We start from the raw sequence: 12225 nt of genomic DNA, 5'->3' as shown, positions 1-12225 counted from the left end.
TAGACAAACAATTGAAGATGAAGGCCTTTTTCTGGCCTTGATAAATGAGAGGGGTTAACAGATATTGGCAGGGATTAAATCCCATCTAGCTGAAATTCCCCCCAAATCTTAACCGAACAAGGCCTAAACAATTCTTAACGAACAAGCTAAAGAACTCCCAACGGTACATCAAGAAAATTCATCTATTCAATTTCTACCAAACAAGCAAGCTATCTCCTAATTCCTAACAGTGCATCAACAAAATTCATCTATGCTGAAGAACATCTGACAAAATTCATCAACACAATTCATCTATGCTCGGCGACGAGGTGCAGATAGTGAGAGAGGAGAGGGGGGAAGAGGAGAGGGGTGCATACCGGGAGGTCTGCTTGCGGCGGCGGCGAGTCCCCCATGCTCGGCGAGCCTCTCCTTGCGCGGGCGTCGTTCCTGCGCCCGGCCCCACCACCGCAGGTGGCCCACGCCCCTGCTAGTTGCTTCGGCTGCCAGCCCCACCTCCACACCCGTCGGTTGCTTCCGCTGCTGCCCCCGCTGGTGCTGCCCCCGCCAGGGATAAGGCGAGCGGCGAGGCCGTGGGCGAGGTCACCTTTGGCGAGGCCGTGGGCGAGGTCACCTGTGGCGAGGCCGTGGGCGAGGTCACCTGCGGCAAGGTCGTTCCTGCCCCCGCCCCCACCACCGCCGGTCGCCCCCGCCCCTGCTGGCCGCTTCGGCCACCGGCCCCACCCTCGTCCGCCGGCCACGCCCCTGCCCGCAGCCTGCCGTCACCTAGTCGGAAGACCTAGAAATTTTTGGCTAAGTGTTGGCTCTGCCCGCAGCCCGCCGCCACCTGGTCGGAATAGGTCCCACTTGTCAATGACTTAGATTTGGCGCTATAATATAATATACAGAGACATTCCGCTATATGGACAACAATCCCCCACTAGCCCAGTGGTAGGGAACAAGTTATACAGCGCGAGGTCGTGGGTTCGAGTCCCGCCTCGCGCATCTTTTTTACTAACAAATTTAGGGCCTGTCAAGTGGGTCCCTCCTGTAAATGAGCTCTTGTTGAATATACACATGTAAGCGAAAATGACAACTAAGCAATCCACATAGGCGAGACTGCTGAGGTGGTCGCCTAATCATATAACTGCATTAAAACTCAAGTGTAACGACCATTCATATTGGTCGTAATTTGTTAGAAATGAGGCATGAACCAGGGTTGTCTGCTTTATGACCATTTCCTCTAATGAAATTACGACCTTTCTGACCAGAATGGTCGTTATGGGTAAGGGTTTGGAGCCCCCTGAACAGCTTTTGACCAATTGGTCTAAAATGGTCATAAATTTATGACCAATTCTTCCAGGGTCACTAACAAAAGGTCACTAGTTGACATATTTCTTGTAGTGATGCCTCTGTTGGACACCAGAAAGCCTAGAAGCTTGCCTGCCGGAACACCAAAAACACACTTGTCCGGGTTGAGCATCATCTTGTAAACACACAGATTGTCAAAGGTCTCCTTGAGATCATTTATCAATGTCTCCTTCTTCCTGGATTTTACCACAATATCATCAACATAGGCATGAACATTGCGCCCAATCTGAGTGTGAAGACAATTCTGTACACAGCGCTGATAAGTTGCCTAGGCACTCTTGAGCCCAAAGGGCATAGAAACATAGCAGAAGGCTCCAAAGGGAGTGGTGAAGGCGGTCTTCTCCTGGTCCTTAACTGCCATTTTGATCTGATGATAGCTTGAATAAGCATCCAAGAAACTCAAACGCTCACAACCCGCCGTTGCATCAATGATTTGATCAATACGCGGGAGAGCAAAAGGATCGGCCGGACAAGCTTTGTTCAAATATGTGTAATCCGCACACATGCACCAAGTGTCGTTTTTCTTAAGAACAAGCACCGGATTAGCCAACCACTCAGGGTGAAACACTTCAATGATAAAACCAGCAGCCAACAGTCGGGCTACCTCTTCACCAATTGCCTTGCGTCTTTCCTCGTTAAAGCGACGGAGAAATTGCTTGACCGGTTTAAACTTGGGATCAATATTGAAAGTGTGCTCAGCGAGTTCCCTCGGTACACCTGGAATGTCAGAAGGCTTCCATGCAAAAATGTCCCGGTTCTCACGGATGAACTCGATGAGTGCGCTTTCCTATTTTGGGTCCAGATTTTTGCTGATGCTGAACTGCTTGGACGAATCGCCAGGAACAAAGTCAACAAGTTTAGTCTCATCAGCCGGTTTGAAATGCAGGGTTGGGTCATGCTCAGTGGTGGGCTTCTTCAGAGGGGTCATGTCTGCCGGATCAACATTTTCCTTATAAAACTTCAGCTCCTCTGTAGCACAAACCGACTCAGCATAAGCCGCATCACCTTCCTCGCAATCCAAAGCGATTTTACGACTTTCGTGAACCGTAATGGTCCCTTTATGACCCGGCATCTTGAGCTGCAAGTAAATATAACAAGGCCTCGCCATGAACTTTGCATAAGCTAGTCGCCCAAACAGTGCGTGGTACGACCTCTGGATCGTCACCACTTCAAAGGTTAATGTCTCAGACCGGGAATCATGTTCATCACCAAACACAACTTCCAAAGCGATCTTACCAACAGGATACGCCGATTTACCTGGTGCCACACCATGGAAAACAGTGTTGGACGGTTTAAGACTCTTGTCTGTCAACCCCATGCAACGGAAGGTCTCATAATACAGAATGTTAATACTGCTTCCTCCATCCATGAGTACCTTGGTGAACTTATAACCTCCCACCTGAGGTGCCACCACTAAAGCCAGGTGACCCGGGTTGTCAACCCGGGGCGGATGATCCCCCCTGCTCCATACAATAGGTTGTTCGGACCACCGCAGATAATGTGGTACTGCCGGTTCAACAGCATTAACAACCCTCTTGTGAAGCTTCTGGTCACACTTACACAAACTAGTGGTGAACACGTGATACTGCCCACCATTCAGTTGCTTTGGGTGACTCTGGTAACCCGACTGCTGCTGATTTCCTTGATTACTCTGCTGGTTATTACCACCTTGGTTGTTTTTGTTGCCCTGATTATTCTGAAATCCAGAGTTTGAACCGCCCCCACCACATGAAAACCTGGACCTGAACCGCCCGATGGACCCTGATCATTACCGGAAAAGATCAGAGTTTTTAAACTCCTTCATAATGTGACAATCTTTCCAGAGATGCGTTGCAGGAACCTCCTTGGTCCCATGCTTTGGGCAGGGCTGATTCAACAAACGCTCCAGATTCATTCCGCCACGGCGCGGGGCGGTTTACCCTTATGACGCTGCATATTAGCATTAGCTACAAAATCTGAATCTGCTTTACGCTTATCGTTATTCCCATGCCCTCCTTAGCTTGCGTTATCTGATCTTTTAGACTTGCAATGTCTGCATTGTGCTGATCCTGCGTCGCCGGTGTAACTGTCGTGGTCAACAAGGTTGCCCAGGCATCCATCAAACTAGAGAGAACTTGAGGCGGCCAGCGTGCGGAGCCTCCTGCCCCTGCTACCGGTCCAGACGCCGCCACAGTAGAGTTTTGCAAGGTTGGCTGTGTTCCGGCCATGAAGATTCCAACGTGGTTCAGCGGTTCATGAAATTACAGAATACTGGTGCCATCGGAATACCCTTCAAACATGCCATCCTGAACTTGGTACAGGGATTCGGTTTCACCAGCGGATGATCCGTCGTCAGAATAAGCGACCGTCTCACCCTTAGACACTGGTTCAGATCCAATCCCGTGGACACATCCCACGAACGCACGCTTCACGGTAGGCTGAATCCGGGCGGGACTTGCACACTGAGCCGTTTCGACGAGGTCAGTGCAGGTGTCCGGCTCAGGGCCCGGTTCGCCGATCTTGCTGATGAAGACATGAATTCCGCCGAAGGGGACCCGGTACCCGTACTCGATTGAGCCGGCCTCGGGGCCCCAGCCTGCATCATCGATGTAGAGCTTGCCGCGACGACTCTTGGTCATCCGGCCCACAGCGTTTCCTTTGAGTCCTTCAAAGTTGCCCTTCAAGAACTCGAAACCATCGTGCAATAGCCCCACGGTGGGCGCCAACTGTCGTGGAAATATCACGCCAAATGTCCTCGTGTAAGGACTTAGTCGTGGAGCCATCGCAACGGGTTAGCTTAAAGGGGTTAAACCGGACAAAGTACATGAGGGATTTTATACTAGTTCGGCCCCTTCGATGAAGGTAAAGGCCTACGTCTAGTTGTGATGAGATTATTGGGGACTCGCTAACCAAGGAGCTAAACAAGCTATGCCTGGCTATCGAGTTATTGTTTCTTGTCCCTGAACCGCCGCCGGGTCGTCCCCTTATATACACGGGTTGACGTCCGGCCGGTTTACAGAGTCTCGAGGCCTACTCATACAAGTGTTCGGCTCAGTCTCTTCCTTCCTTATATTACAACACAAGTTACATGACTATGGCGGTTTACCACTATGGGCCCTAATCCGCCTTTGGGCTCCAGGCCTCTAAGCTTCATAGTAAAACGCCATCTTAAGAGTCTTCGTGGGCTTTAATATAGTTGAGGGTGAACCGGCCCCTCCTGGGCGGTTTACACTTAGTAGTTATATCCCCAACACAGACCGAAAGAGAAACCGGGCTCGTATTGGACCATGAAGGGCATGGGCCGTTAAAAGGCCAAAACTAAGGTCCGACTACAAATGGCCCAACTCATTTATTGTCCGTTAACAGGCTGAAAGGCACACAGGGCCGGGAATTGGCCCAACACTTAAATGGGTCGCTAAAAGGCCGAAACTCAGGTCTGACAACCAATGGCCCAACTGATTTATGGGCCGTCAACAGGCTGAAAGTAACACCGGGCCGGAAATTGACCCAACACTTAAATGGGCCGCTAAAAGGCCGAAACTCAGGTCCGACTACAAATGGCCCATCAGATTTATGGGCCGTCAACAGGCTGAAAAACACACCGGGCCGGCTATTAGACCAACACTTAAATGGGTCGCTAAATGGCCGAAAGATGTACATCCTGAAAATTGGCCCATCCGTTGAATGGGCCGTTAACAGGCTGAAATCTCATCGGGCCGATATTGAGCCCAAATATATAGCGGGCTCGAACTAACGATGGGCTGCAATGGTGTCAAATCTTTAACGGGCCATTGACGGGACGAATTGGCACATCTCGTATGGGCCGTGGGCTTAAATGGACCTGACACAAGTAGGCCTTATATGGGCCGACCTGCTAATTTTTACTGGGTCGGCCTTTTTCACCGGAATGGGCCACTATTGGGTCGTGCCACGTGTCGACCTATCATAGGCGCCTCCTGTTCAATGAGTGGATGACATCTGTCCCAACGGTGAGGCAACATGTGTTTCGTGCGGCCAATGATGATTTTACACGTGGAAAATCCCCTTTGGTCCGGGCTGTTAACGGGTTATCGGATCCAAAATCGGACCCGATATCTTAACGGCGTTCCGTTATGGTGGATGCCACGTGTTGGTCACCCTTGACGAAAGCACTTCTCTGACGCGCGATTTATCGTCATGGAAGTGGACACTTCCGTGATGATAATTTTGGTAATGTCATGAAACACTTCTACGACAGCACATGTATGACTATCTTGATTCTGTCATAAAATCGTCATGGATGTACATGCATGACAGAAAATCTGACCTACTGTGACAAACATGTATCATCACGGAAGTGTATTTTTTTGTAGTGTTGCTAGTTGGAGAGGAGTTGGACCTCCTTATAAGGGGTTCTCTTTCACGTGCTATTGGAACTTGAGAAGAGAAGAGCCCTCGCACGATCCTCCTCCGCTGCCGCCCGCCATGACGAGTCGAGCCGAGCTCGCATCAATGCGCTTATTTTTGCCGGTCAGGAACGAAGAGTCATTTACAGGTGGACCACGATATGAGGCATCAGATCGTGGGTTGTTACCGACTCGGACGTGGGCTCACCCCACGTCTCTCCACACGGTTGCACATATATTTGTGGGGCGTCTTCCAATCCTAGCTGTCACACCCAGGCGTTCCATTGATGCTGCTGCCGCCGGCGACTCCATCCCGTCTGCCGCGTACACGGTTGAAGGGAGAGCAAGTCTCCGAAACCCCGCCTCTCCAGATCCTCTACGGGAGAGGGGCGATTAGATTTTTGGGAAGCGATTAAGGGACTGCGCGCCACTGATCCACTGCTTCCTCTACGTCTTCGTCATCACCATGTCTCAGTCAATCGAGCGGCCCGTCTTGCCACTGAGAAGCTCGAGGCCGAGAAGAAGACTGCCGAGGACGCCGATGCTTCCACCGCCGCTGCCGCGGCCTCTGCCTGGCCGGTTGGAGGGGGTATAACTCGCTTATCCCGCTCCTGTTTATTCTGCGTTAGCCGTACTAGCATTATGTGTAGAAGTGTCTACTGTTTGCGTAGTATGTGCTTATTTAAATCATAATCAGCATGTCGTTAATTCTGTCAATACCATGTTCATGATTATTTCTAGGATTAAATTAATCAAAAAATTGCCTATTTACTCAACCGCAGCGGCCACCAAAATACTTGTGTTTCTATGTGTCCCTTGTGAGCTGCAAGAGGAAGAAGGAGCTGCTCCGATCAGCCCCAACAAGAACTACTTATCTGACATCGCTGCACTATCAATTTAGCGAGCAGTTGAGGGTGGAGGGGGCCGTCCTGGTTAAGAGAGCTTTAGGTTGTCAACGAATTGGGACCATCCCAGAACAATGACGGGGGCCACTCCTGTCGTGTCGTGTTGGTTGGAGAATGGGGCGACCATCTAGAAGGAACAATGGGCAGAAAAATCGGTATGTGCAGATAAAAGAAGACCAGGATCAGTACGTGAGGAGGGGAAGAGAATCGTGAGATTGCATTGAACGTCAAAGGAATTAGGTCGGTGATAGACATGCTCCAGCGCCTTCCCCTCCAAGTTGATCGTCCGTGGTAAGAAGTTGAATCGAAGTTAACAGGAGCAGGACACTAAGGTACACGTGCATTCTTCCTCGTATAAATATAGCCCTACGCCCACACCACGATCCCATCCCCATCCCCATCTCCCTCCCTCTCCATCAACTCCTTCCTCGCCGGGCGCCGGACGGCTGCCCTCGCCGTCTTTGCCGCCATGAAGCTTCCGCCGGCTGTTGCTTGTTTTCTTCTCCTCGTCGTCGTCTTTGCTGGTATGCACGGATTACATACTACTTGCTACCATGTCTTCCTTTTGGATGTTTGTTGCTAGCGTGCCGCCATATCTTCCTTTTAGTAGATCATATCTGTTGCTAGCGATCACTTCAAGTTCAATCTTGCCCGGTTCTTCATGTTCTTTCAGCATCCACGCACGATGTACTGACATGCTCGATTTATGTTGCAGCTGCACGTGTGGAGGCCCGAGGCACACCTTCTTCAAAGCGGTCGAAGAACCAATGGTCCAGCATGTTTGTCTTCGGCGACGACTTTGTCGACAACGGCAATGTTCCAAACAACATTGGTGAAAAGACATCACGTCAATGGAGCTACCCATACGGCTCCTATCTCAACACTCATTATGCTACGTCTCCTGTTTTGGCCGGGCGCTTCTCGAACTACAGGATGCAATCAGATTTTATCGGTATGATGTACTCATATGTTATTCAAGTATATACATCAAGATGCATGCATCCAAAATAATCGTTTCTATCTACTGCCTTGTCCTTGCAGCAAGGATGTTGGGCCTCAATGAAGCCCCTCCAGCGTACGAGCTCACATCAGATCAATCTTCTGACTCATCTGGCATGACCTTTGCTTTTGGGGGCGCTGGTGTCTTCAAGGTGAAGACCAAGAAGGTGCCGACCCTTGCCGCACAGGTTCAAACTTTCAAGAGGCTTGTCAACGACGGGGTCATCTCAACACATCAGCTTCACCACTCCGTCGTGCTCATCGCCATCTCCGGCAATGACTACATGAGCGACTCCGACATTGAGACCGGCTTCTACACAAGCTTCGATGATGTAAGTAGTACCTAGCATACTCGCACATACAAATTAAAGTCAATTAATTATACTGATCTCCACCTTACTAATTTACTTCTCCTGCATGCAGCTCGACACTTACATCGGAAACGTGGCGACTGAGATCCTAGACAACGTGGCACAACTGCAGATGCTTGGGGTGAGAAAAGTGCTAGTAAACAATTTGCATCCCATTGGTTGCACGCCTTTGCATACTAGTTCGAACAACTACACCACATGCGACCTTCTTGGCAATTATGGCGCGTCCGTCCACAACAAGTATCTAAAGCAAATGCTTGACGAAAGGGATAACGTTCACATTCTGGACCTCTACTCAGCCTTCACTGACATCGTCAATCACGCCCCTGGTAAATACACATATATGCGCATTGATGTTGTAAGTCAAATCTGGTTCCTTATGTATGGATTCGATTATGTAACCATGCATATATATTTTGTGCATGCAGGTGGAGGATCGGATCGGTCCAAGGATTTTGATGGCAAGCTGACCCCGTGCTGCGAGAGTACCAATGAGGGAGGGTTCTGTGGAGAGCGTAGCCATTCAGGGAAGCACATGTACGACCTATGCGAAAATCCCGACAAGACGTTCTACTGGGACCAGACACACCCAACACATGCTGGGTGGGAGGCTGTAATGAAGGCGCTGCAACAGCCTTTGACGGAGTTTCTTGATAAGGACTACATTGCGTAATGCATCAGCTTGATGGCAAGCTAGTTGGCACAATATCTTTTAGGTTAGCTTTTATAAATAGCATGCGAGTTTAGTAAGAAGGCTGTGAGTTTTTTCTACTCGTGTTTTGATGGAGTTTTAGTATTATAGATTAAACATGAACGGGTGCTAATTTGCTTATTGTTTTATCCCCTATTTGTTGAGATTGAAAATTTGGTCGTTTATTTGAGTGAGATATAGCGTGCATGCTTATGATTACTCTAATCAGTATGCTTGCATATGATGCATCTTGCCTGGATTACTTGCTAGAACCGCGCGTGGTCCCAGAAATTATATAGTTCTGTGTCTCAAAGACTGCGCGTGGTGCACACAAGGTAGATCGGCAGGGACCGCAACACCCTTACGCTACTCTCCTCCAACGACCCCGTGCGGTAGATCACTGATGGCCGTCCCAATCACAATGGAATGCGGTGCCACTTGTTCGTGTGTTTGCTTGGGGCCTGATTTCATAGTGCACTTGCCGAGATGATTGTGTCATATTTTCTTATATCTGAATTTTATTTGGTCTCAGCCAATTTTTATGTCCAACTGTGGAATGAATAGCATAACACAGGACGAAAGGCAACGGTGTAGAGGAGCGGGATGACAAGACAAGGAGGGAGAAGTCCCAAACGAGATCCAACTTCAACCTCTATCTTATACAGGAGGAAGAGAAAAGTGGGGAGACTAGCTAGGTTACAAGTCCACACATAAATTTTGAGAAGGATCACGTTGTAATGCTTTCACAGTTTGGATAAAATTGAACTGAAAGCTAAGGTTAAGGGTGCAGATAATTTGGTTAGTATCTTAAGTTGTACCTTGCGAGACAAACTTAATTAAGGCTGAAAGAGTGAAAAATAATCATGAAACTGAAAAAAATGAAGATAACTTGGTTAGTGTTTCACACTGACACTGAAAGAATAAAGATAACTTGGTTAGTACCTTGAGCAGAATTAGAGAAGACCGAGCATGGATTTAGAACACTCAAAACAAAATTAATTGATGAATGGACTCACAATATGAGTGGATGTAGTCTTTGGAAAAGTAAGCAAAGAGAACAACAAAAACAAAGACAACAGCAGTAAAATCATCCGACCACACATTCACTTAAATGGTACTAGCATGGATACCTAGACATTGATAAACTGAAACTGACTACATAAAAAGCAAACAAAAAAGCTAGCAGAGAATGTAAATAAGATACAAACAAATTCACAAAACTTACCAACTTATTCCGCTCAATGCGGATTTTAGTTAGGCGGTGAACAAAAGGGGTGCTGGTCTCTTTTTCCCATTGGACCATTGTGGAGATCACCCTTACCTCTGGAGACCAATATCTTTGTGTGGCAGCTTCTGCGGGATCATCTCCCATCTGGGATGGAGGTCATCAAGTGGAATGTGCCTGGGGATGATTTTTGCCTCTTTTGTGGTGTCCCGGGGACTAGGACACATAACTTCCTTAATTGCCATGCTGCCCATTTTCTTTGAGGTGGTGTGGCTTAATTTGGAGGCCTTAGCCTGGCTGGGTTTCTCGAAACTCAGGCGAACTACACCGGGAGGAAGAGAGACGCCTCTTCTAGTTAGTGTTCGCATCAATGAACTGGACCATTTGGACGATGCACAATAAGATGGTTATTGAGCTGGTTTTCTTACAGCAGGCCACTGATGTTGTATTCAAATTTCTGGCATTTTCCAGCAAGGACACTCGCTCTCTAGGACGTATGATCAGGACCGGCTTGGCAGCATGATGGACGCGAGCAGTGCGCTGCCTTGCCCTACCACATAGCCACTCTACCAGCTGCTTGGTGCCATTTTCTACTTATTTGTTTCATGGCATGTCTGTGTTGTTGCCCCAAGTAACTTACTTTTACTTTTCTGTTAATTGAACTTGTTGTATGGACATGCTGATTGCTTTATATGAAGCGGAGACAAGGCTTGTTTTGATATCTACTTTTCCCGGTCTAGTAGACAAACCGTGCACAGTTGGACTGGTACATATGTGATAAGAGCTGGCCCTTTTGTGTAAACAACCAAGGCACCAGCCTCGTGTACTAGATTAACATTTGCACTGTGTGTTACGGGAAGGACTGTCAAGAGAAAACTAGGAAAAAGCTACATCATGCATGGTTTTAGAAAGAACAAAATAAACACACTCTTGACAAGAACACATTCATGAGAAATACCCACATACCACAAGTGACGCGACATTTGGCAACACCTTGTTGAGTTATCTTGACAATCAGAACTGGGCTAGAGGCACCCACCTTGTAAGGTTATCTAAATAAATGAAAAACCCAAACACTTGTAGATAGCTACAAAAATAAACTAACTGAAAAGATCATGATTAACTATCTAGACCGAATTTTCACTGGCTTAACACTAATACTGACAAATTATCACGATGTTATCTAGGAAATATGAACAATCCTAGATTACGGCAGAACATCAAAAAATGAACACCGAAAATATTAGACCCAAAGACCATAATTCCACCAAAATTTGGGTATATATCGGGCAGACTGAAGAATAGCTTATACAAAAAATAAAGCTTCTAGTGTAGTAGTCTAACCGGAACATAGATATGAATAAGCATAGCAAACAATACACTGAATAAAGAGCAATGATATGAGTGAAATCATAACAATGAGGAAAAGCTAACACAATATTGATGGATGGGAGAATGAAATAAGAATGAAACATGACAACTGCAGGCTATAGAATGAAGACATTTTTTTTGCAAGAACAACTTCCGATCTATTCATCATCTGTCAAGGAAGTACAAAGAACACTAGAAGTAAAAATTAGATCCAGGTCCGTAGACCACCTAACGATGAATACAAGCACAGGAGCGAGCCGAAGGCGTGCTGCTGTAATCGCCTCTTGTTGTAGTACATCCGGGAAGTCGTCATGCTAAGGCCCAATAGGACCAATGCACCAGAATAGCGACCTCCTTCGATGAAGAGAAGCATAAACCAAAAGTTTCCAAACTGAAGACACACGAGCACAGACGAACTAAGACTGGATCCAAGTGGATCCATGAAACACAACTACTGATCGAAGACACATCTCCACACACCCTCCCAAGATGCCAGACGCACCTCCAGAATGAACGCTAGGTGGGGAGAACCATATTCCAACTTCAGAGAGCCGCTGCCGTTTCATTTTCCTAAACAGGACACGAACCCTAAATGAACACAAAAGAACACCTAAAAGCAATGTAGGAGCTCTCCCGTTGGCAAGTACGAGAATCCACCATGCCCCCATGGCCCTAAGGCTAGAGAAGATGATGCGATCCACGGCAGCGCCGACGGGAGGCGAAAAATGTCTAATCGCCTCGTAGGAGAGAGAATGTCGACATATAAATGAAGAATTACAATGCACAAAATAGCGAGAAGGCAAGTTTATAGACTGAGTAACAAAAGTAATGAACGATGACAAATGGCTAAAAATTAATAAAAATAAATAAATGGAAATATCTTCTCTCGATGATGAAAAAACAATGTACAAAGAAATCACTAAAGAAAATGAAGAACTATGTGATCAACAAT

The 12225-nt window shown here is 47.5% G+C and overlaps 1 protein-coding gene across 1 annotated transcript; it reads left to right on the top strand.

Annotated features, from left to right (window-relative positions):
* The first annotated feature begins 7020 nt into the window (after positions 1 to 7020).
* LOC119340380 (GDSL esterase/lipase At3g09930-like) lies at positions 7021 to 8862 on the top strand. Its single transcript, XM_037612293.1, has 5 exons — positions 7021 to 7140; positions 7332 to 7568; positions 7658 to 7947; positions 8039 to 8315; positions 8415 to 8862. The coding sequence occupies exons 1-5, from the start codon at positions 7086 to 7088 to the stop codon at positions 8657 to 8659; spliced, it is 1104 nt and encodes a 367-aa protein (XP_037468190.1). The 5' UTR covers positions 7021 to 7085; the 3' UTR covers positions 8660 to 8862.
* The last annotated feature ends 3363 nt before the right edge of the window (positions 8863 to 12225 follow it).

Source organism: Triticum dicoccoides, chromosome 7B (genome assembly GCF_002162155.2).
Source record: "Triticum dicoccoides isolate Atlit2015 ecotype Zavitan chromosome 7B, WEW_v2.0, whole genome shotgun sequence".
In the NCBI taxonomy this organism is placed as follows: domain Eukaryota; kingdom Viridiplantae; phylum Streptophyta; class Magnoliopsida; order Poales; family Poaceae; genus Triticum; species Triticum dicoccoides.
This window is presented reverse-complemented; position numbering and strand designations above follow the sequence as displayed.

Bases quoted from the DNA above. Each gene is read 5' to 3' on its own strand.
- LOC119340380 (XM_037612293.1), top strand. From the start codon at position 7,086: ATGAAGCTTCCGCCGGCTGTTGCTTGTTTTCTTCTCCTCGTCGTCGTC. The intron at 7,141-7,331 runs GTATGCACGGAT...TTTATGTTGCAG, and splicing joins CCTCGTCGTCGTCTTTGCTG to CTGCACGTGTGGAGGCCCGA. The intron at 7,569-7,657 runs GTATGATGTACT...TTGTCCTTGCAG, and splicing joins GATGCAATCAGATTTTATCG to CAAGGATGTTGGGCCTCAAT.